This window comes from Anas platyrhynchos, chromosome 38 (genome assembly GCF_047663525.1).
Source record: "Anas platyrhynchos isolate ZD024472 breed Pekin duck chromosome 38, IASCAAS_PekinDuck_T2T, whole genome shotgun sequence".
NCBI classification, from domain to species: domain Eukaryota; kingdom Metazoa; phylum Chordata; class Aves; order Anseriformes; family Anatidae; genus Anas; species Anas platyrhynchos.
This window is the reverse complement of record NC_092626.1, coordinates 3850190-3870000: the sequence shown is the minus strand read 5'-3', so window position 1 is coordinate 3870000 and position 19811 is coordinate 3850190. Positions and strand designations below refer to the sequence as shown.

At 55.3% G+C, this 19811-nt stretch overlaps 1 protein-coding gene across 1 annotated transcript; it reads left to right on the top strand.

The window, feature by feature from the left end:
• The first annotated feature begins 9043 nt into the window (after positions 1–9043).
• On the top strand, positions 9044–17039 carry LOC119714871 (uncharacterized). The gene is made up of 6 exons (XM_072032328.1): positions 9044–9194; positions 14805–14960; positions 15103–15260; positions 15398–15545; positions 16225–16362; positions 16785–17039. The coding sequence occupies exons 2-6, from the start codon at positions 14955–14957 to the stop codon at positions 17004–17006; spliced, it is 672 nt and encodes a 223-aa protein (XP_071888429.1). The 5' UTR covers positions 9044–9194; positions 14805–14954; the 3' UTR covers positions 17007–17039.
• Positions 17040–19811: the final 2772 nt, after the last annotated feature.

Genomic DNA, 19811 nt, shown 5'->3' with positions numbered 1-19811 from the left:
GCGGCTCCCCAGTCAGCAGGGGTACTGGAATAGACTTGGCTGGGTGGCCGACCCCCACACCCCCACCTGCCAGCTGCGAAGGGACGGTTGGCGGGCTGTGGGGAGGCCGAATGAGGTGACCCAGCGTTCCCGAGTGTGTAAACACATCAACAGAGCAAAAAAGCAAAGCAGAGTAGGAACAGCAAAGCAGAGCAAAGAAAAGGATTCGGTGCCGGGAATACAAACCAAAACCCCCCAAAAATAGGCAGTTCTAAGGAAAGCATGTCGAAGCAGGTGCAGGAAAAGCAAAGCGGGGAAGAGCAACGAAAAGTAAAGCAAGGAAAAGTAAAGCAAAGCAAAACGAACCAAAATCATTGGGAATCGTGTCATGTCACTTATCGTCCTAAAAAACCTCACCCAACCCCATCCCCAGACGAACAGCAGCAGCGGGACCCACCTGGCGGCTCGCCGAACAGCGGGGGATGAGGAATAGACCGTGCTGGGTGGGTGGCCAGGCTTCCTGTCCCCACCCTCCAGCTCCCAGGGGACAGTCGTCGGGCTGCGGGGAGGCCACGGTGTGCGCCCGAGGGTTTATGCCTTCGTCAATACACCGATCGACTCATCGCCCAAATCGGTGCGACGGTCTGCAAAAGAAGCCTACCTAGCACGGCAAAGCAGAGCTGAGCAATGCAACGGAAAGCGGAGCGAGACAAAGCATAGCCCTGCCAGGGAAAAGAAAAAGGCAAAAGGAAAAGCAAAGCCAAGAAGGGCCGGGAAAAGCAAAACGAAGCAGGGCAAGAAAAACCAAAGCGGAAGAGGTCCAGGAAAAGAAAAGTGGTGTCACGAATACAAACTAAAGCAAAACAAAGCGAGGTAGGGCCAGCAAAAGCAAAACAAAGAAGGGTGAGAAAATCCAAAGCAAAGGAGGTCCGGGGAAAGAAAAGCGGTGTCACGAATACAAAGTCAAGCAAAACGAAACAAGGCGAGGCCAGGAAAAGCAAAGCATGGTGAGGAACAGAAAAACCAAAGTGAAAGAGGGCCAGGAAAAGCGAAGCAGTGCCACGAATACAAAGCAAAGCAAAGCAACGCAGGGCCAGGGAAAGCAAAGCAAAGCAAAACGGTGCTGCCAAAACAAAATGCGTAGTTAACTTAGCGTCAGTCGAAATCGCTGGGTTATGGGGAGCTGGGCATTTGAGAAGGCCAGGGTGTGGCAGCGGCCCCCGGTTGCCTCGGGCCGCCTCTCGCTCTGACATCAGAGGCTCCTGCTCGGCCGTGAACGGCTCCCCACCTGTGCCACTCAGTTTGGCTGGCTGCCTGGCTGGTTTGCTTTAGCTGTTTATCATTATATAAATTGTTATTGTTATTATTATTATATACTACTAAAAAGCTATTAGAAATAAAAGCATTAAATAGTAATAGAAATAAATATCATTAAAACGTAATAAAAATATTAGTAGTAGTAGTAATAATAATAGTATTCTCCGTCTGTTTCCCCCTTTAGTTTTAGGAATCGAATAGTTATTTATTGTTGTTCTCAACCCACACCCCTCCCCAGACGAATAGCAACAGAGCCCACCTGGTGGCTCTCCGGACAACGGTGGGCAACAAAATAGACCTGGCCCGGTAGCCAGATCCCTGTCCCTGCCCGCCAGCTCCGAGGGGACAGCTGTCGGGCTGCAGGCCGGCTAACTTTTCTACATGTTCATAAACAAGTTTCATGAACAAAGACAGCAAAGCTAAGGAAAGGAGCACGGGGAAAAACAAAGCGGTGCCAGGAAAGGGAAAGCCAAGGAAAGAAAGCAGTTTGAGTCAAAGCAAAGCACAGCAAGGCTAAGAAAGGTACAGAAGAGCAGAGAAGGTAAAGCAAAGCACTGACAGGAACACGAAGCAAAGAAATAAAAAATCATAGAATCATAGAATCATAGAATATCCTGAGTTGGAAGGGACCCTTAAGGATCATCAAGTCCAACTCTTGACACCGCACAGGTCTACCCAAAAGTTCAGACCATGTGACTAAGTGCACAGTCCAATCTCTTCTTAAATTCAGACAGGCTCGGTGCAGTGGCCACTTCCCTGGGGAGCCTGTTCCAGTGTGCAACCACCCTCTCTGTGAAGAACCTCCTCCTGATGTCAAGCCTAAATTTCCCCTGCCTCAGCTTAACCCTGTTCCCGCGGGTCCTGTCACTGGTGTTAATGGAGAAAAGGTCTCCTGCCTCTCGACACCCCCTTACGAGGAAGTTGCAGACTGCGATGAGGTCTCCCCTCAGCCTCCTCTTCTCCAGGCTGAACAGGCCCAGTGCCCTCAGCCATTCCTCGTACGTCTTCCCCTCCAGGCCTTTCACCATCTTCGTAGCCCTCCTCTGGACACTCTCCAACAGTTTCATGTCCTTTTTATACTGTGGTGCCCAGAACTGCACACAGTACTCCAGGTGAGGCCGCACCAGCGCAGAGTAGAGCGGGACAATCACCTCCCTTGACCTACTAGCGATGCCGTGTTTGATGCACCCCAGGACACTGTTGGCCCTCCTGGCTGCCAGGGCACACTGCTGGCTCATATTCAACTTGCTGTCTACCACGACCCCCAGATCCCTCTCTTCTAGGCTGCTCTCCAGCGTCTCATCGCCCAGTCTGTACGTGCAGCCAGGGTTTCCCCGTCCCAGGTGCAGGACCCGGCACATGCTCTTATTGAACTTCATGCGGTTGGTGATCGCCCATCTCTCAGATGAGTGGTGTTCCTAGGGAGGAGCTTGCGTGTTCCTCCAAGATGCTTAGGACCTCCATGGAGATGTCTGAATGACCAAGGGAGAACCTTGGGTGCAACAGGGATATGCTTATGTGCCCTGGGGAGGGAGGTGCTTGTGTGCTCTGGGAAGACAGCTCCTTGGTCTACCTAGGAAGATGCTCCTATTGCCCTGGGAGATACTTGAGTGTCCCGGTATTTGCTTGAGTACTGCAGAGAGCAGTTTGCCTCCTCTAGGGAGGGTCCTGAGTGTTCCAAGAATGTTGTTGAGTGCTCCAAGAGTGTTGTTGAGTTCCCTGGGTGGGTGCTTTTTTGCCCCGTTGCGATGCTTGGGTGCTCCAACAAGATTGCTGAGTGCTCAAGAACGATGCTTGGATGCTTCAGGGAGATGTATGTTTCCTCAGGTGAGAAGCACTGGTTTTCTGGAAACAAGCTTGTGTCGCCCTGGGAGGTGCTTGTGGAACACAGGGAAGCACTGCGGGTCTCTAGAAAGATCTAGAAATAGAACTTCTAGATCTAGAATTTCGAGATCTAGAAGATCTAGAACTTTTCCAATGAGATGTTTTTGTGGTGTGGGAGAATTCTTCATTGTATCCAGAGTGAGAGGCTTGAGTGCTAATAGGAGACATTGATCCTCCAGGAACATACTTGCTTCCCCTGGGCAGTGACTGCGTGCCCCATGGACATACTTGAATGATCCAGGGAGGGGCTCCTGTACCCCACGGAAGCTCTGGGGTTCCAAGGGAGGTGCTTCCCATCTCCAATGAGATACCTGTGTGCCCCAGGTGGTGTTTTGGAGCCCTGGGGAGATGCTTGGGTTCTCCACTCAGATGTAGGAGCATGGTTGGGAGATTCTTGGGTACTCCAATGAGGTGCTTGAATGTTCCAGACAGGTGCTTCTGTGCTGCAGGGAGATGCTTGGTTGCCTGGGGGAGAATCTTGTGTGACTAGGGGGTAAGTTTGTGTTCTCCAGGGAGGTTTTTCTTTTGCCCCAGAGATATACTTCTCATGCAATCATAGAGCCCTAGAATGGCCGAGGTGGGAAACGACCTCAAGTATCATAAAGTTCCAACCCCCCTGCCACAGACAAGGAAGCCACACGCTTTAACAGGTTACTCAGGGCCTCATCTAACCTGGTTTTGAAGTCAGCTAACGTGGTCATCTAACCTGAACTCATGTGCCCTGGGGAGAAGCTTACATACCTTGGAAATACCCTTGGAATCTCTAGGAAACTGCTCCATTGCAAGGGGTCACTTGGATACCCAAGGAGGTGCCTGGGTACTGCAGAGAGCCATTAGTGTTCTCCAAGGAGTTGCTGGAGGGCTCCAGTTATGCTCTTGATTGCCTTCGGAAGGTGCTTGGATGTACCTGTGAGAAGTTTGAGTTCTCCTGGGAGGAGCTTGTGACCCAGCGGCTGGTGCTGGCAGCCTCTAGGGAGGTGCTTAGGTGCCACTTGCGGTGCTTGTGTGCCATGGGAAAATGCTTGTATACCCTGAGAAGTTCCATGGCTCCTCTAGGAAGGAGCTTGGATGTTCCTTGGGTGGTCCAGAAACATGCTGGGGACACCGTGGGAGATTCTAGGATGTCCCAGGGACATTTTCAGTAGTCCCAAAGAGTTGCCTGGGTGTTCCAGGGTGGTGCTTGTATGCTTGGGTACTGCAGAAGGGTGCTTCTATATGTCACATTAAGGGGTGTAGCCGTTTAACTTTTATGGGCCTGGTCGAATTCAGGGTACTAAACTGTCACAATCACAGATTCACCAATAACGCATTAACCGTTAGGGGTCCGCTCACATTCACCAGTAACGGATTAACCGTTAGGGGCTGGTTGGATTCAGAGCACTGAACTACCGTGGTCATGGATTCACCAATAACGTATAACCACCCTTACTCATTTAATCACTGTATAACCAACGTATAACCACCGTATAACCACACTTACGCGTTTAATGAGAACTATCATGACTAGGAACAATGCAATCAAGTGCAATTTATTACAGCTACAGGTACACAGGTTCTTTGGGTTGTTGGTGATAGTGACTGTCTGCAAAAGCAAGCTAGCATGCATGAAATACACAGGTGAGACAGGTGGCACAGGTGCGCAGCCTGGAAATTAACATGTTAAAAGGCACAAAGACTCTAGAGAGATTTATAACCAAGTGTTCAAATCTCACCCAAAGGTGTCTGAATGGGGGGGGAAGAGAGGCTCAGCCCATCGACTGATCCCAGGAGTCAGGAGGTCCTAAGGATGTTGTATGTCCTCGGGATGGTATCTCCCCTGACAGTGGTATCTTCCCTAACATCCCCTCTCTCTTAGGCCAATTTATATTATTTTCTATCTTTTAGGTGGAGCTTGAGTGACTCTAGTCAAGCTTATCTTAGTTTTCATTGGTAAAAAGTTCTCCCGTCTCCATTTAAAGTAATAGGCTCTGAGAAATTCAGAGCGCATGCTCAGTGAGGGGTGGTCACACCTTGGAGGCTGGTAGCTTTTGGGATGGAGGCATGTTTTGTTATTATAATGCTATTATAATGAGGAAAAGTACCCTAGGGTACAGCATTTGTTAAAACATGAGAGGTCCTTGGCTCAGGGTAGCAAAAAGTGCAGCTTATCAGTCTCGGTGTGCACCAGAACAATTGAGTCCCCACCTGGTACAGAGCCTAGCTGTGGTGTCTCCACTTCACTCTACACTCCGTAATGTTCCTTAGACATAGCACACAGAGTTTCTCCAACACGATAACATCTAAGGGAGAAACCATCCATTTCCCCAGGACAGCCAAACACCTCCCTGGGCAATGCAGTCACCTCCCTTGAAGACCAAGGATCGCCCTGGTGTACCCAAGCATTTTCCCAGGGCATACTAGCATCTCCTCAGGGCATCCAAGCACCTCCCAGGAGCACACAGTCTTCTCCTGAAGGCACACAAGAACATTTCAAGAGCACCCAATCCAATTAGGAGCTATAAAGTGTAACACAGAGGTAGCCAGGCATGTCCCTGGATTATCCAGGCATCTCCTTTGTGCACCGTAGCATCTCCTCAAGGTACACAAGCAGCTCCAGGGGAAACCAGGCATCTTTCTAGAGACCCGCAGTGCTTCCCTGTGTTCCACAAGCACCTCCCAGGGCGACACAAGCTTGTTTCCAAAAACCATTGCTTCTCACCTGAGGAAACATACATCTCCCTGAAGACTCCAAGCATCGTTCTTGGGCACTAAGCAATATTGTTGGAGCACCCAAGCATCGCAACGGGGCAAAAAAGCACCTGCTCATGTGTCGTGGTTTAACCTGGCCGGCAGCTAAACACCACGCAGCCGTTCGCTCACCCTCCCCCTCCCTCTCTGGGACGGGGGAGAGAAATGGAAAGTGAAGCCCGTGAGTTGAGATAAAGACAATTTAATAAGACAGGAAAATAATAATAAAATAATAAAATAATAATAATAATAATAATAATAATAATAATAATAATAATAATAATAATAATAATACAATGGTGATAATAGTACTACTACTAATAATATGTACAAACAAGTGATGCACAATACAATTGCTCACCACCCGTTGACCGATGCCCAGCCTAACCCCGAGCAGTCCGGCCCCCTTCCCCAGCTAGCCACCCCTATATATTGTTTAGCATGCCGTCAGATGGTATGGAATACCCCTTTGGCTAGTTTGGGTCACCTATCCTGGGTTTGTCCCCTCCCAGCTCTTACTGCACCCCCAGCCTGCCCGTTGGCAGGACAGAGCAAAAGGCTGAGATGTCCTTGGCTTAGTATAAGCACTGCTCTGCAACAATTAAAACATTGAGGTGTTATCAGCACTCTTCTCATACCAAGCCAAAACACAGCATTCCACCAGCTACTAGGAAGAAAATTCTGTTCTAACTGAAACCAGGACACCAGGGAACTCAACAACACTCTTGGAGCACTCAACAACATTCTTGGAACACTCAGGACCCTCCCTAGAGGAGACAAACTGCTCTCTGCAGTACTCAAGCAAATACCGGGACACTCAAGTATCTCCCAGGGCAATAGGAGCATCTTCCTAGGTAGACCAAGGAGCTGTCTTCCCAGAGCACACAAGCACCTCCCTCCCCAGGGCACATAAGCATATCCCTGTTGCACCCAAGGTTCTCCCTTGGTCATTCAGACATCTCCATGGAGGTCCTAAGCATCTTGGAGGAACACGCAAGCTCCTCCCTAGGAACACCACTCATCTGAGAGATGGGCGATCACCAACCGCATGAAGTTCAATAAGAGCAAGTGCTGGGTCCTGCACCTGGGACGGGGAAACCCTGGCTGCACGTACAGACTGGGCGATGAGACGCTGGAGAGCAGCCTAGAAGAGAGGGATCTGGGGGTCGTGGTAGACAGCAAGTTGAATATGAGCCAGCAGTGTGCCCTGGCAGCCAGGAGGGCCAACAGTGTCCTGGGGTGCATCAAACACGGCATCACTAGTAGGTCAAGGGAGGTGATTGTCCCGCTCTACTCTGCGCTGGTGCGGCCTCACCTGGAGTACTGTGTGCAGTTCTGGGCACCACAGTATAAAAAGGACATGAAACTGTTGGAAAGTGTCCAGAGGAGGGCTACGAAGATGGTGAAAGGCCTGGAGGGGAAGACGTACGAGGAATGGCTGAGGGCACTGGGCCTGTTCAGCCTGGAGAAGAGGAGGCTGAGGGGAGACCTCATCGCAGTCTGCAACTTCCTCGTAAGGGGGTGTCGAGAGGCAGGAGACCTTTTCTCCATTAACACCAGTGACAGGACCCGCGGGAACAGGGTTAAGCTGAGGCAGGGGAAATTTAGGCTTGACATCAGGAGGAGGTTCTTCACAGAGAGGGTGGTTGCACACTGGAACAGGCTCCCCAGGGAAGTGGCCACTGCACCGAGCCTGTCTGAATTTAAGAAGAGATTGGACTGTGCACTTAGTCACATGGTCTGAACTTTTGGGTAGACCTGTGCGGTGTCAAGAGTTGGACTTGATGATCCTTAAGGGTCCCTTCCAACTCAGGATATTCTATGATTCTATGATTCTATGATTTTTTATTTCTTTGCTTCGTGTTCCTGTCAGTGCTTTGCTTTACCTTCTCTGCTCTTCTGTACCTTTCTTAGCCTTGCTGTGCTTTGCTTTGACTCAAACTGCTTTCTTTCCTTGGCTTTCCCTTTCCTGGCACCGCTTTGTTTTTCCCCGTGCTCCTTTCCTTAGCTTTGCTGTCTTTGTTCATGAAACTTGTTTATGAACATGTAGAAAAGTTAGCCGGCCTGCAGCCCGACAGCTGTCCCCTCGGAGCTGGCGGGCAGGGACAGGGATCTGGCTACCGGGCCAGGTCTATTTTGTTGCCCACCGTTGTCCGGAGAGCCACCAGGTGGGCTCTGTTGCTATTCGTCTGGGGAGGGGTGTGGGTTGAGAACAACAATAAATAACTATTCGATTCCTAAAACTAAAGGGGGAAACAGACGGAGAATACTATTATTATTACTACTACTACTAATATTTTTATTACGTTTTAATGATATTTATTTCTATTACTATTTAATGCTTTTATTTCTAATAGCTTTTTAGTAGTATATAATAATAATAACAATAACAATTTATATAATGATAAACAGCTAAAGCAAACCAGCCAGGCAGCCAGCCAAACTGAGTGGCACAGGTGGGGAGCCGTTCACGGCCGAGCAGGAGCCTCTGATGTCAGAGCGAGAGGCGGCCCGAGGCAACCGGGGGCCGCTGCCACACCCTGGCCTTCTCAAATGCCCAGCTCCCCATAACCCAGCGATTTCGACTGACGCTAAGTTAACTACGCATTTTGTTTTGGCAGCACCGTTTTGCTTTGCTTTGCTTTCCCTGGCCCTGCGTTGCTTTGCTTTGCTTTGTATTCGTGGCACTGCTTCGCTTTTCCTGGCCCTCTTTCACTTTGGTTTTTCTGTTCCTCACCATGCTTTGCTTTTCCTGGCCTCGCCTTGTTTCGTTTTGCTTGACTTTGTATTCGTGACACCGCTTTTCTTTCCCCGGACCTCCTTTGCTTTGGATTTTCTCACCCTTCTTTGTTTTGCTTTTGCTGGCCCTACCTCGCTTTGTTTTGCTTTAGTTTGTATTCGTGACACCACTTTTCTTTTCCTGGACCTCTTCCGCTTTGGTTTTTCTTGCCCTGCTTCGTTTTGCTTTTCCCGGCCCTTCTTGGCTTTGCTTTTCCTTTTGCCTTTTTCTTTTCCCTGGCAGGGCTATGCTTTGTCTCGCTCCGCTTTCCGTTGCATTGCTCAGCTCTGCTTTGCCGTGCTAGGTAGGCTTCTTTTGCAGACCGTCGCACCGATTTGGGCGATGAGTCGATCGGTGTATTGACGAAGGCATAAACCCTCAGGCGCACACCGTGGCCTCCCCGCAGCCCGACGACTGTCCCCTGGGAGCTGGAGGGTGGGGACAGGAAGCCTGGCCACCCACCCAGCATGGTCTATTCCTCATCCCCCGCTGTTCGGCGAGCCGCCAGGTGGGTCCCGCTGCTGCTGTTCGTCTGGGGATGGGGTTGGGTGAGGTTTTTTAGGACGATAAGTGACACTACACGATTCCCAATGATTTTGGTTCGTTTTGCTTTGCTTTACTTTTCCTTGCTTTACTTTTCGTTGCTCTTCCCCGCTTTGCTTTTCCTGCACCTGCTTCGACATGCTTTCCTTAGAACTGCCTATTTTTGGGGGGTTTTGGTTTGTATTCCCGGCACCGAATCCTTTTCTTTGCTCTGCTTTGCTGTTCCTACTCTGCTTTGCTTTTTTGCTCTGTTGATGTGTTTACACACTCGGGAACGCTGGGTCACCTCATTCGGCCTCCCCACAGCCCGCCAACCGTCCCTTCGCAGCTGGCAGGTGGGGGTGTGGGGGTCGGCCACCCAGCCAAGTCTATTCCAGTACCCCTGCTGACTGGGGAGCCGCCACCTGAGCTCAACTGCCGTTTGCCTGAGGAGGCGGGGGGGGGGTGGAGGGGGGGGGGAGGAGGGGGAGCTGAGGAGTGGAGGGGTGGGGGAGGTTTTGAAAGACGGTAAGGAATGACAGGATTCCTAAAGCTACAGCAGAAAACAGGCAACGGAACTAACTAATAACAAACAAAGATAACAGCATTTATTTTCCAAAGCAGCTAAAGCAAAGCGGCCGGGCAGTCAGCCGCACTGAGTGGCACAGGTGGCGAGCCTCTCGCGGCCGAGCAAGAACCTCTGACGTCAGAGCGAGCGGCGGCCCGAAGCAGCCGGGGTCCGCTCTCTCCCCCCGCCCCCTCCCTCCTCGTGGAGCCACCAGGTCTACTTCTCCCTCCTCCTCCCCGCTCTCCCCCCCCCGCCCCCTCCCGCCTCGTGGAGCCATCAGGTCTACCCCGCCGTCACGGCCATCGGTCTAGCCATCACGGCCACTGCTAGAGGGCGGCCAGTAATGAGAGTAAGAAGTCTGGAAGGCAAGCTTCATTTACTTTGGCATGAAATGATAGCCCCCTGCTATCATTGTCAGGTGGACACAACAAAAGCCCCTTCTCTCTGCCCACCCCCTAACCTCGCACCTTTGAGTGCCCCTTGCCCACCAGGACTTTCCGTGCATGACCAGCAAAGTGCCTGGACCCTGGCAGCCTCTCTCCCCCCGCCCCCTCCCTCCTCGTGGAGCCACCAGGTCTACTTCTCCCTCCTCCTCCCCGCTCTCTCCCCCCGCCCCCTCCCTCCTCGTGGAGCCACCAGGTCTACTTCTCCCTCCTCCCCGCGGCGCCGGCTCCTCTCCCCCCCTTTTCCCCCCGCCCGCCGCACCGCAGCCCCGCCGAGCAGTTGGGCGGGGGGGGCGGCGGGAGGGGCAATCTTCCTAGCTCGTCGCCGGCCGCTCTGCTCGGCGGGAAGCCGGCGCCACACGTAGGCGACAGGGGTACGCATTATTCCGGGCACGGAGCTTCAAGCCGGCCGGTCGTCAGGCTCCCGCCGAGCCCGTGTCCCGGCCGGCGGGCAGCTAGATCACGCGGGGGGGAGGGAGGGAGGGAGGGAGGGAGGGAGCAGAGCGACGAGCTCGCGCCCGCCTCCAGCGTTTTTTTCCCCGGGCGGGCCCCGTCCGGGGCGCAAAGGCGGGCGGGCGGGCGCTGCCTCGCCTCCCGCGACGGTCGGCTCCGCGGCCGGGGCGGATCGGGCTCGGAGTCGGCTTCGGGCTCGCGCTTCGGCTCGGGCTCGCGAGGCCAGCGGCTGTCCGCCGCCCGCGGCCCCGTCCGTCTACACGGCGCTTCCCCGACTCGCGGCGATCTTGAGCTCTGACCCGCTTCTAGGCTGGCTGCTGGGGAAGACCGGCGTGGCAACGGGGAGAAGGGGGGAAGGGAGGGAACGAAAAGAGGTGTATTTGTCAATGAATGAATGAATGAATGAATGAATGAATGAATGAATGAATGAAGAGTGAAGGAGTGAACGAATCAACGAATCGATGGATCGATCGATCAGCCAAGGAATCGATGAAGAAAGGAATGAGAAAGCAGAAGGGAAGCAAAGAGAAGGGCGGGGGAAGAAAGCGAAGGGCTCCAGGAAAGCGCGTAGGCAGGCGCCGTTAGCTGCTGACGGCCGCCAGCTCTCCGATCGTCGTGGTGGTGAAGTGGACAGGTGAATCCCCTGCCCTCCCTCTTCTTCCCCCTCGATCCCCCCCCAGCCTCGATCCGCCAGGTGTAGGCAGGTGCCGTCAAGGCGAGGAGCTGAAGCGGCACAGCCCGTTGGCGAGCGAGCGGGCGGGCGGGCGAGCCCGTGTGCCGGCTGTAGGCGGGACACGGGCGCGCGCCTGCCTTGGAGTGCCGCGCAGAGCGTACGCGGGGGCGCGGAGGCGCGCTTCGCTCCGACGGGCCGCCAGGTCTACCCGCCGCCGGAAAAGCGCTGCCGCCGCCCCGCGAAGGGCCGCCAGCTCAAGCCATCCTGCGGAAAGGAGCACGTCTGCCCGCGGCAGCCTCGGCAGGGACTCGGAAGGGCCGCCAGGTCTATCCAGGCATGACAAACGGAAGCCGTCTGCCCGCGGCAGCCTCGTGCGGGCCTCGTCCGGGCCGCCAGGTCTACCCGGGCACGCCAAAGCCAAGCCTATCTGCCCACGGAAGCCTCGATCCGGCCGCCAGGTCCCCGTACGAGGCCTCGGGACGGGCGCCCCCCCGGCCGCGTCTTTGTCGCTCGCCTCCCTCGGCGGGGCCGTCCCACCGCCTTCCCGAACGGCGTCAGGTCTACCCGTCGCGTCCGCGCCGATGGGGGTGGGGAGGGGGGCGGAGCTTCCCACGGGACGAAGCCGCCAGGTCAACCCGGACACCCCCGAAAGGGAAGGGGGAGGGGAGGGGGGGGGCCGTAGGGGAAGGAAGGAAAGAGACGAGACGCCGGAGCGAACCCCTCCCGCGCCGCGCGGCGCGGGGAAGCGGGGCCGCTCCTTCCCTCCCCCCCCCTGAAGGGGGGGTCTTTCTTTCTCCTTCCCCCTGATCTTCCCTTCCCAGGTGCTGCTCTCTGACTTACTGTGTCCTGTCTTTCCTCCCTCCCTTCCCTTCTCCCTTCCTCCCTTTCATCCTTTGTTGATGTTGATGAGGCGGGGGGGGGGGAGGACGGGGAGCTGAGGAGAAGGTTGGGGGAGGTTTTGAAAGACGGTAAGGAATGACAGGATTCCTAAAGCTACAGCAGAAAACAGGCAACGGAACTAACTAATAACAAACATAAAGATAACAGCATTGATTTTCCAAAGCAGCTAAAGCAAAGCGGCCAGGCAGTCAGCCGCACTGAGTGGCACAGGTGGCGAGCCTCTCGCGGCCGAGCAAGAACCTCTGACGTCAGAGCGAGCGGCGGCCCGAAGCAGCCGGGGTCCGCTCTCTCCCCCCGCCCCCTCCCTCCTCGTGGAGCCACCAGGTCTACTTCTCCCTCCTCCTCCCCGCTCCCCCCGCCCCCTCCCTCCTCGTGGAGCCACCAGGTCTACTTCTCCCTCCTCCCCGCTCTCTCCCCCCGCCCCCTCCCGCCTCGTGGAGCCATCAGGTCTACCCCGTCGTCACGGCCATCGGTCTAGCCATCACGGCCACTGCTAGAGGGCGGCCAGTAATGAGAGAAGTCTGGAAGGCAAGCTTCATTTACTTTGGCATGAAATGATAGCCCCCTGCTATCGTTGTCAGGTGGACACAACAAAAGCCCCTTCTCTCTGCCCACCCCCTAACCTCGCACCTTTGAGTGTCCCCTTGCCCACCAGGACTTTCCGTGCATGACCAGCAAAGTGCCTGGACCCTGGCAGCCTCTCTCCCCCCGCCCCCTCCCTCCTCGTGGAGCCACCAGGTCTACTTCTCCCTCCTCCCCGCGGCGCCGGCTCCTCTCCCCCCCTTTTCCCCCCGCCCGCCGCACCGCAGCCCCTCCGAGCAGTTGGGCGGGGGGGGCGGCGGGAGGGGCAATCCTCCTAGCTCGTCGCCGGCCGCTCTGCTCGGCGGGAAGCCGGCGCCACACGTAGGCGACAGGGGTACGCATTATTCCGGGCACGGAGCTTCAAGCCGGCTGGTCGTCAGGCTCCCGCCGAGCCCGTGTCCCGGCCGGCGGGCAGTTAGATCGCGCGGGAGGGAGGGAGGGAGGGAGCAGAGCGACGAGCTCGCGCCCGCCTCCAGCGTTTTTTTCCCCGGGCGGGCCCCGTCCGGGGCGCAAAGGCGGGCGGGCGGGCGCTGCCTCGCCTCCCGCGACGGTCGGCTCCGCGGCCGGGGCGGATCGGGCTCGGAGTCGGCTTCGGGCTCGCGCTTCGGCTCGGGCTCGCGGGCTCGCGAGGCCAGCGGCTGTCCGCCGCCCGCGGCCCCGTCCGTCTACACGGCGCTTCCCCGACTCGCGGCGATCTTGAGCTCTGACCCGCTTCTAGGCTGGCTGCTGGGGAAGACCGGCGTGGCAACGGGGAGAAGGGGGGAAGGGAGGGAACGAAAAGAGGTGTATTTGTCAATGAATGAATGAATGACTGAATGAATGAAGAGTGAAGGAGTGAACGAATCAACGAATCGATGGATCGATCGATCAGCCAAGGAATCGATGAAGAAAGGAATGAGAAAGCAGAAGGGAAGCAAAGAGAAGGGCGGGGGAAGAAAGCGCAGGGCTCCAGGAATGCGCGTAGGCAGGCGATGTTAGCTGACGGCCGCCAGCTCTCCGATCGTCGTGGTGGTGGGTGAAGTGGCCAGGTGAATCCCCTGCCCTCCCTCTTCTTCCCCCTCGATCCCCCCCCAGCCTCGATCCGCCAGGTGTAGGCAGGTGCCGTCAAGGCGAGGAGCTGAAGCGGCACAGCCCGTTGGCGAGCGAGCGGGCGGGCGGGCGAGCCCGTGTGCCGGCTGTAGGCGGGACACGGGCGCGCGCCTGCCTTGGAGTGCCGCGCAGAGCGTACGCGGGGGCGCGGAGGCGCGCTTCGCTCCGACGGGCCGCCAGGTCTACCCGCCGCCGGAAAAGCGCTGCCGCCGCCCCGCGAAGGGCCGCCAGCTCAAGCCATCCTGCGGAAAGGAGCACGTCTGCCCGCGGCAGCCTCGGCAGGGACTCGGAAGGGCCGCCAGGTCTATCCAGGCATGACAAACGGAAGCCGTCTGCCCGCGGCAGCCTCGGCAAGGACTCGGCAGGGCCGCCAGGTCTACCCGGGCACGCCAAAGCCAAGCCTATCTGCCCACGGAAGCCTCGATCCGGCCGACAGGTCCCCGTACGAGGCCGCGGGCGGGCGTCCCCCCGGCCGCGTCTTTGTCGCTCGCCTCCCTCGGCGGGGCCGTCCCTCCGCCTTCCCGAACGGCGTCAGGTCTACCCGTGGCGCCCGCGCCGATGGGGGGTGGGAGGGGGGCGGCGCTTCCCACGGGACGAAGCCGCCAGGTCAACTCGGACCCCCCCCGAAAGGGAAGGGGGAGGGGAGGGGGGGGGGCGTAGGGGAAGGAAGGAAAGAGACGAGACGCCGGAGCGAACCCCTCTCGCGCCGCGCGGCGCGGTGAAGCGGGGCCGCTCCTTCCCTCCCCCCCCCCTGAAGGGGGGGTCTTTCTTTCTCCTTCCCCCTGATCTTCCCTCCCCAGGTGCTGCTCTCTGACTTACTGTGTCCTGTCTTTCCTCCCTCCCTTCCCTTCTCCCTTCTTCCCTTCCATCCTTTGTTTCCTTCCGTAGCCAATTGGAAAATACTTCCAGTCTTCTCAGAGGACAACCATTGTCCTCAGGACACTTGAGACCATTAGAGACTGCTGCATCGACGACAACAAGAATCAGTGGGCCAAGTTCACGCTGGAAGTGGCCGCGAGAGACTCTGCCTCCTGGCTGATGGATGTAAGCAGTGGATTGCCCTGCCCTTGAGCCCTTTCATCCCTTGCTCACATCCTGCCTCTCATACCCAGCAGCAGTTCCAGTGGCAGCTGGGCAACTGGCTGCAGTCCAGCGGCAGCCACATTCTCTCCTGTGTCCCTTCCAGGTGGAAAGGATTCTGAGATTCCTCCATGAAAACCTGAAAAGGAGCGACAGCACATCTTTACTCCGGCAGAGCTTCTTCTTAGTACTGAAGGCACTGACTAAGCAGTTTCCCAGGGAAGCTCTCATAAGCGTGCTGACCAACCTTCCGCCACTTGACAGGTACCACCCCAACAGCTCCCTAAGCACACAGCGGGTCAGGGCCAGGGCTGCAGGATAGCCTGGGACCTGCGGGGCTTGTCTGGGTCACAGCTTTGTGGCCAGGGCAGCCCTGCCAACAGAGTGTTCTGGGCTTGCAGCACTACGCTGGACATGTGGAAGGTGATGCTTTCCTTTCCAATGACTTCAGAGAAGATCTTGGAGGAGCTACAGAATGTTCTCGAGGACAAACGGGTGTGCGGGTCTCTGCAAGCCCGGCCTGTGCACACCAGCCTTCTTAAGTTCGCTGTGAGTAACCAGAGAACACACCTTGCTCCTCTTCAGGGCTGTGTGCGCTCCTCCGGGAGAGGCACAGTCCTCTCCCTGCCCCATCTTCCCCAACCTGTCGCCTCTTCCAGGACTCATAGACACAGCCCCTTAGGGCCAGCACCAGCCCCCCTACATCAGCCATACGGGGTCCCTGTGCACAAAGACGAAGCCTACCCCTTTACAGGCAGTGCTCACTTTTCTCCATCTCCGGCATCCCCCTACCTTGCCCTTCAGAATGGAAACCTGCAGCAGTGGCAGGGCCAGGGGTATTATCACAGCAATGGCTGAGGCTGGGACAGAGCCGTGGTCTTTGCACAGCCTGGGCAGGCTGTGAGGCCGGGGACAAGTAGCACCTGTAGCCTGCTTTGTGCCAGTTCATGCTGCTCTGTTGCTCCTCAGAGGCATGGCAGCAAGAGGCTGCGGACAGCCAGAGGGCAGGAGGAGCAGGCAAAGAAAAGGTGCCGCGTGGTGCCATGCACAGGGCACAGAGGGGCCCTGTTTTCTTCTGCAGGCACAGCTGCCCCAGGATGAGCATCTGGACAGGCACCTGGGTGCATTTCCCCCGCACCCTGCCCTGAGCTGCCAGGGAAGCCAGGAGCTGCGTGGTGATGGGCATGCTGCAGGCTCTGCCCATCTCTCACGGCTGTGGTCTTTTCAGATGATGCATCCAACTGAAAATGTACTATCGAATTTACGTGACCCAAAAAAGCTCCTGACGCTTCTGAGTCTTAACAGCCTGCCGATCCTCTGGCTGGTGCTCAGAGCCCTCGTCATGCTGTCGGAGACATCTCAGATGGTGAGTTGGACTTTGCCAAACAAAGCCCTGTTGGCAGCCTGGTGCTGGGACAGAAGGCAACACCATGGCTTGTCATTAGCTGGGAGTCAGGAGGTGGGGTGATGGTGGCGGTGGGGCCTGGTGGCTGCCTGTGCAGCGTCCCAGGAGCTTTCCAGATGGATTCCCTGGGGGAACATGTGCAAAGCGGGCGACTCAGGGGGGGAAACGGAGCCCTTGCTCTCATCACCTCCCTTCCCCATGCCCTGCTCTCCCAGCTACTTAATCACCACATTCGTGGCCATTGCCTGATGGAAGGTTGCTGGTGAGATTCCCATGGCAGCTGCCAGGAAGTGAGCAGGAGGCTGGTGCTCTGGAACCAGAGCATCCTGGCCAGGGTGGCTGTCCACCTCTTGACTAAAAACATACGGTGTCTTTCTGTACAGGTGATGGACGTGCAGGTCCTGCTGCCAGAAGTCATGGAGACTCTGCAGTATGAAAACACGCACATCAACATGAAGGCCCTGACTATCTTCAAAAATGTGATTCGTCATCTGGAGAAGAAGGAGGCCAGCCCCATCGCTCTGGCACTAGCTGGGAGACTCCTGCCTCTCTTTAATGAAGTAAGACTGCTGTTGGTGACTGAGCCCCGCAGACGGGCACCCTGAAATGGCATTGCCCTTTGGTCCAGGCCTGTGGGCAGCACTCGGGCAGGGCCTTCTCCTCTCTCTGCTCCTCTGGGTTATGGTGGGCTGTCTTCTGGGCTCCGCAGTCCAGCAGGGCTTCTTGCTGTCAGGTATCCAACTCAGCACAGCCAAAAGTTCCCTGTGCTAAGGCAGAAGCTGAGGAGACAGAGTGTGCCCCAGAAGCCTTACCGAAGCCCTTTCCCAGGGGAGCTCTGCTTTGACATGGCTGGTGCAGCTACCAGTAAAAGTGGGCTGGCTTGTAGCACACTCCATGGTACAGGCACCCCGTGCGGGAAACCTGTTGCTTTGCCTTGTCTGGGCCCTGCCCTGGCAGCAAGGCCCAGCCCTGTGGGCCCTGTAGCCCCTGATTGTACCCCCAGGAGTCCTGTGCCTCCCTCAGACCCTTGCCCATGCAGGTGGGCCTGGGGTGTGCCTTGCTCAGGTTCCTCCTTGGGCACTGTGCTTGCAGGGGGGCTGGGGGCGGGGGGCAGCGCCTGTCTATACCAGGGGCTGTGATGGGGAGCAGGATCTGACTGGTGCTCTTTTCCTAGCGTTTGCTGCAATGCACTCCAGGGACCTAGACAAAGAAGACCTGCATGTGATCATCACCTGTGAGTGAGGGCAGTGCTGGGGGTGCTGGGAACAAGTGACAGGGGGCAAAGCCCATGCAGTCTGCAGCCTTGTCCTGCTCCAGGGAAATGCTGCAGGGGCAAAGGGACACGCTAGCCGGACCTGTTCCTGCTGGCCCTAGAAGTATACGATGGGGTTGGCATGGTCCAGAGTGATGCTGGATGGTCTCTGTAGGTCAACAGCTTGCATCTCTGTTCTGTGTCTTTCTGTCGCAGTCCTCCAAATGCAATGTGACACCCATCCACTGATCCGTAACCTGGCAGCTGGACCATAGAGATCCTGCAACATCAAGTACAGCAGCAACCCGCATCATCAAGATGGGCTAGGCTAAAAGCACTGCGCTGCTGGCCGTGAAAAGCCAGGGAGCCGCAAAGCTTCCCTGGGGAAGATCTCTCTGAGTAAAACTGCAACTACACGACCAGTCCCTTGGTATCCTTCAGTATTTGTCTTATGTGGCCAGGTTTTGATAGGGGGGTTCTGCAGGGGCAGCTTGTGTGAGAAGAGCCCAGGGGATCACAGAATCACAGAATTTCTAGGTTGGAAGAGACCTCAAGATCATCGAGTCCAACCTCTGACCTAACGCTAACAGTCCCCACTAAACCATATCCCTAAGCTCTCCATCTAAACGTCTTTTAAAGACTTCCAGGGATGGTGACTCCACCACCTCCCTGGGCAGCCTGTTCCAGTGTCTAACAACCCTTTCGGTAAAGTAGTTCTTCCTAACATCTAACCTAAAACTCCCCTGGCGCAACTTAAGCCCATTCCCCCTCGTGCTGTCACCAGGCACGTGGGAGAACAGGCCAACCCCCACCTCACTACAGCCTCCTTTAAGGTATCTGTAGAGAGCAAAACTTGACTCAATGTAATGTAAAACTGGCACAGGCAGAAATCTCCCAAATTACAGATGTTCAAGCATATCAGATAGAGATTAGAGTGTGACTAGAGAGAAGTCTCAAACTCTTGTTATATACTTCAGTTTCTCGCCAAGGATTGAACGACTACCAAGTATTACCATGCCCGACTGGCTATAGAGGGAGAGAGAGGAAGCAAAAGACTTAGAAAAGCACCTTCCCTTCATAGCCCTCCCGCCCCCAAACTGGTGCTCAAGAAAAACTACTGACAGACCAAGGTTAACTGCTTTGGAAGGGCTGTGTGGGTGAACACATTGTCTTCAAGGTCAAGCTTTTTCCTGCTGAAACTGCCAACAATTATGCCAAATATAGCAATGCTTTTGCAATACGGATAGATGTCTTCCAGACTGAAAGAAAAAAGTCTGACTTTTGTTTTTGCCTGTGCACAGACAACTAAGCAGGAAAGAGCAACGCTAAACAACCATGAGAGCCAGAATGCACACATACTGAAATAACGGTGACAGAAAGTGCTATAAGACAAAACAGAAATTACCTCCACTGAATCGGTTTTGTCACAGTCTTCCCAATGTTCGTAAATATATCGCTTAATCATTACATATACTTTCTCCAAGTGAAATACGTCAAATCCCTTAGTTAGCTCAAGGACAGTGTGCAACAGTTTCTGAAGAAAACAATGGGAAAAGAAAAAAAAACACTTTACAAGAGCACGAGATCTACTGAATACGCTCTTTATGTTTCCAGAGGTTAAACAGTAACAATACAAGTGACATCCTACTTTTCTTACACTATTAAATAAAATGTGACACTGCAGAGAACAGATTAAATATCCCACGCGATTTCAGTGGAGAAAATGAGTTCACTCTTCATACTTCAGAGAAAGGAAAGGCTTACACTTCAGACAATCTTTTATTACTTATCAGTCTACCACATCTGTGCTCACAATCGCAAGTCGGCTGCTTCCAAAGCAGCAGGGAATGACACGATCCTCTTTGTGGGATAGTTGTTGCCACAGCAAAGCCACTGTTGCATTTCACTACAGAAGTTGCTGCAGCAGCGCAGCGCGCTGTAAAAAGCACGTTTTGAAGCTGGGCTACAGATCTTGTAGGTACAGCTGTGCCAGCCGGAGAAGGAAGCATCCTTAGGTGATTCCCTTTACCCATTTAGGTGATTCCCATTTACCCATTAGTCAAACTTGTACCATGCCTACAACTCTGCTGGCAGAACAGGTTGCTCAAGCACGCAGAGCAAAGTTAGATTAGTTAGCTCAATCCTACCTTTCCATTCA

Coding starts and splice junctions, on each gene's coding strand:
- LOC119714871 (XM_072032328.1), top strand. Junction 15,546..16,224: donor CCAGCCTTCTTAAGTTCGCT/GTGAGTAACCAG, acceptor TGGTCTTTTCAG/ATGATGCATCCAACTGAAAA. Junction 16,363..16,784: donor TGTCGGAGACATCTCAGATG/GTGAGTTGGACT, acceptor CTTTCTGTACAG/GTGATGGACGTGCAGGTCCT.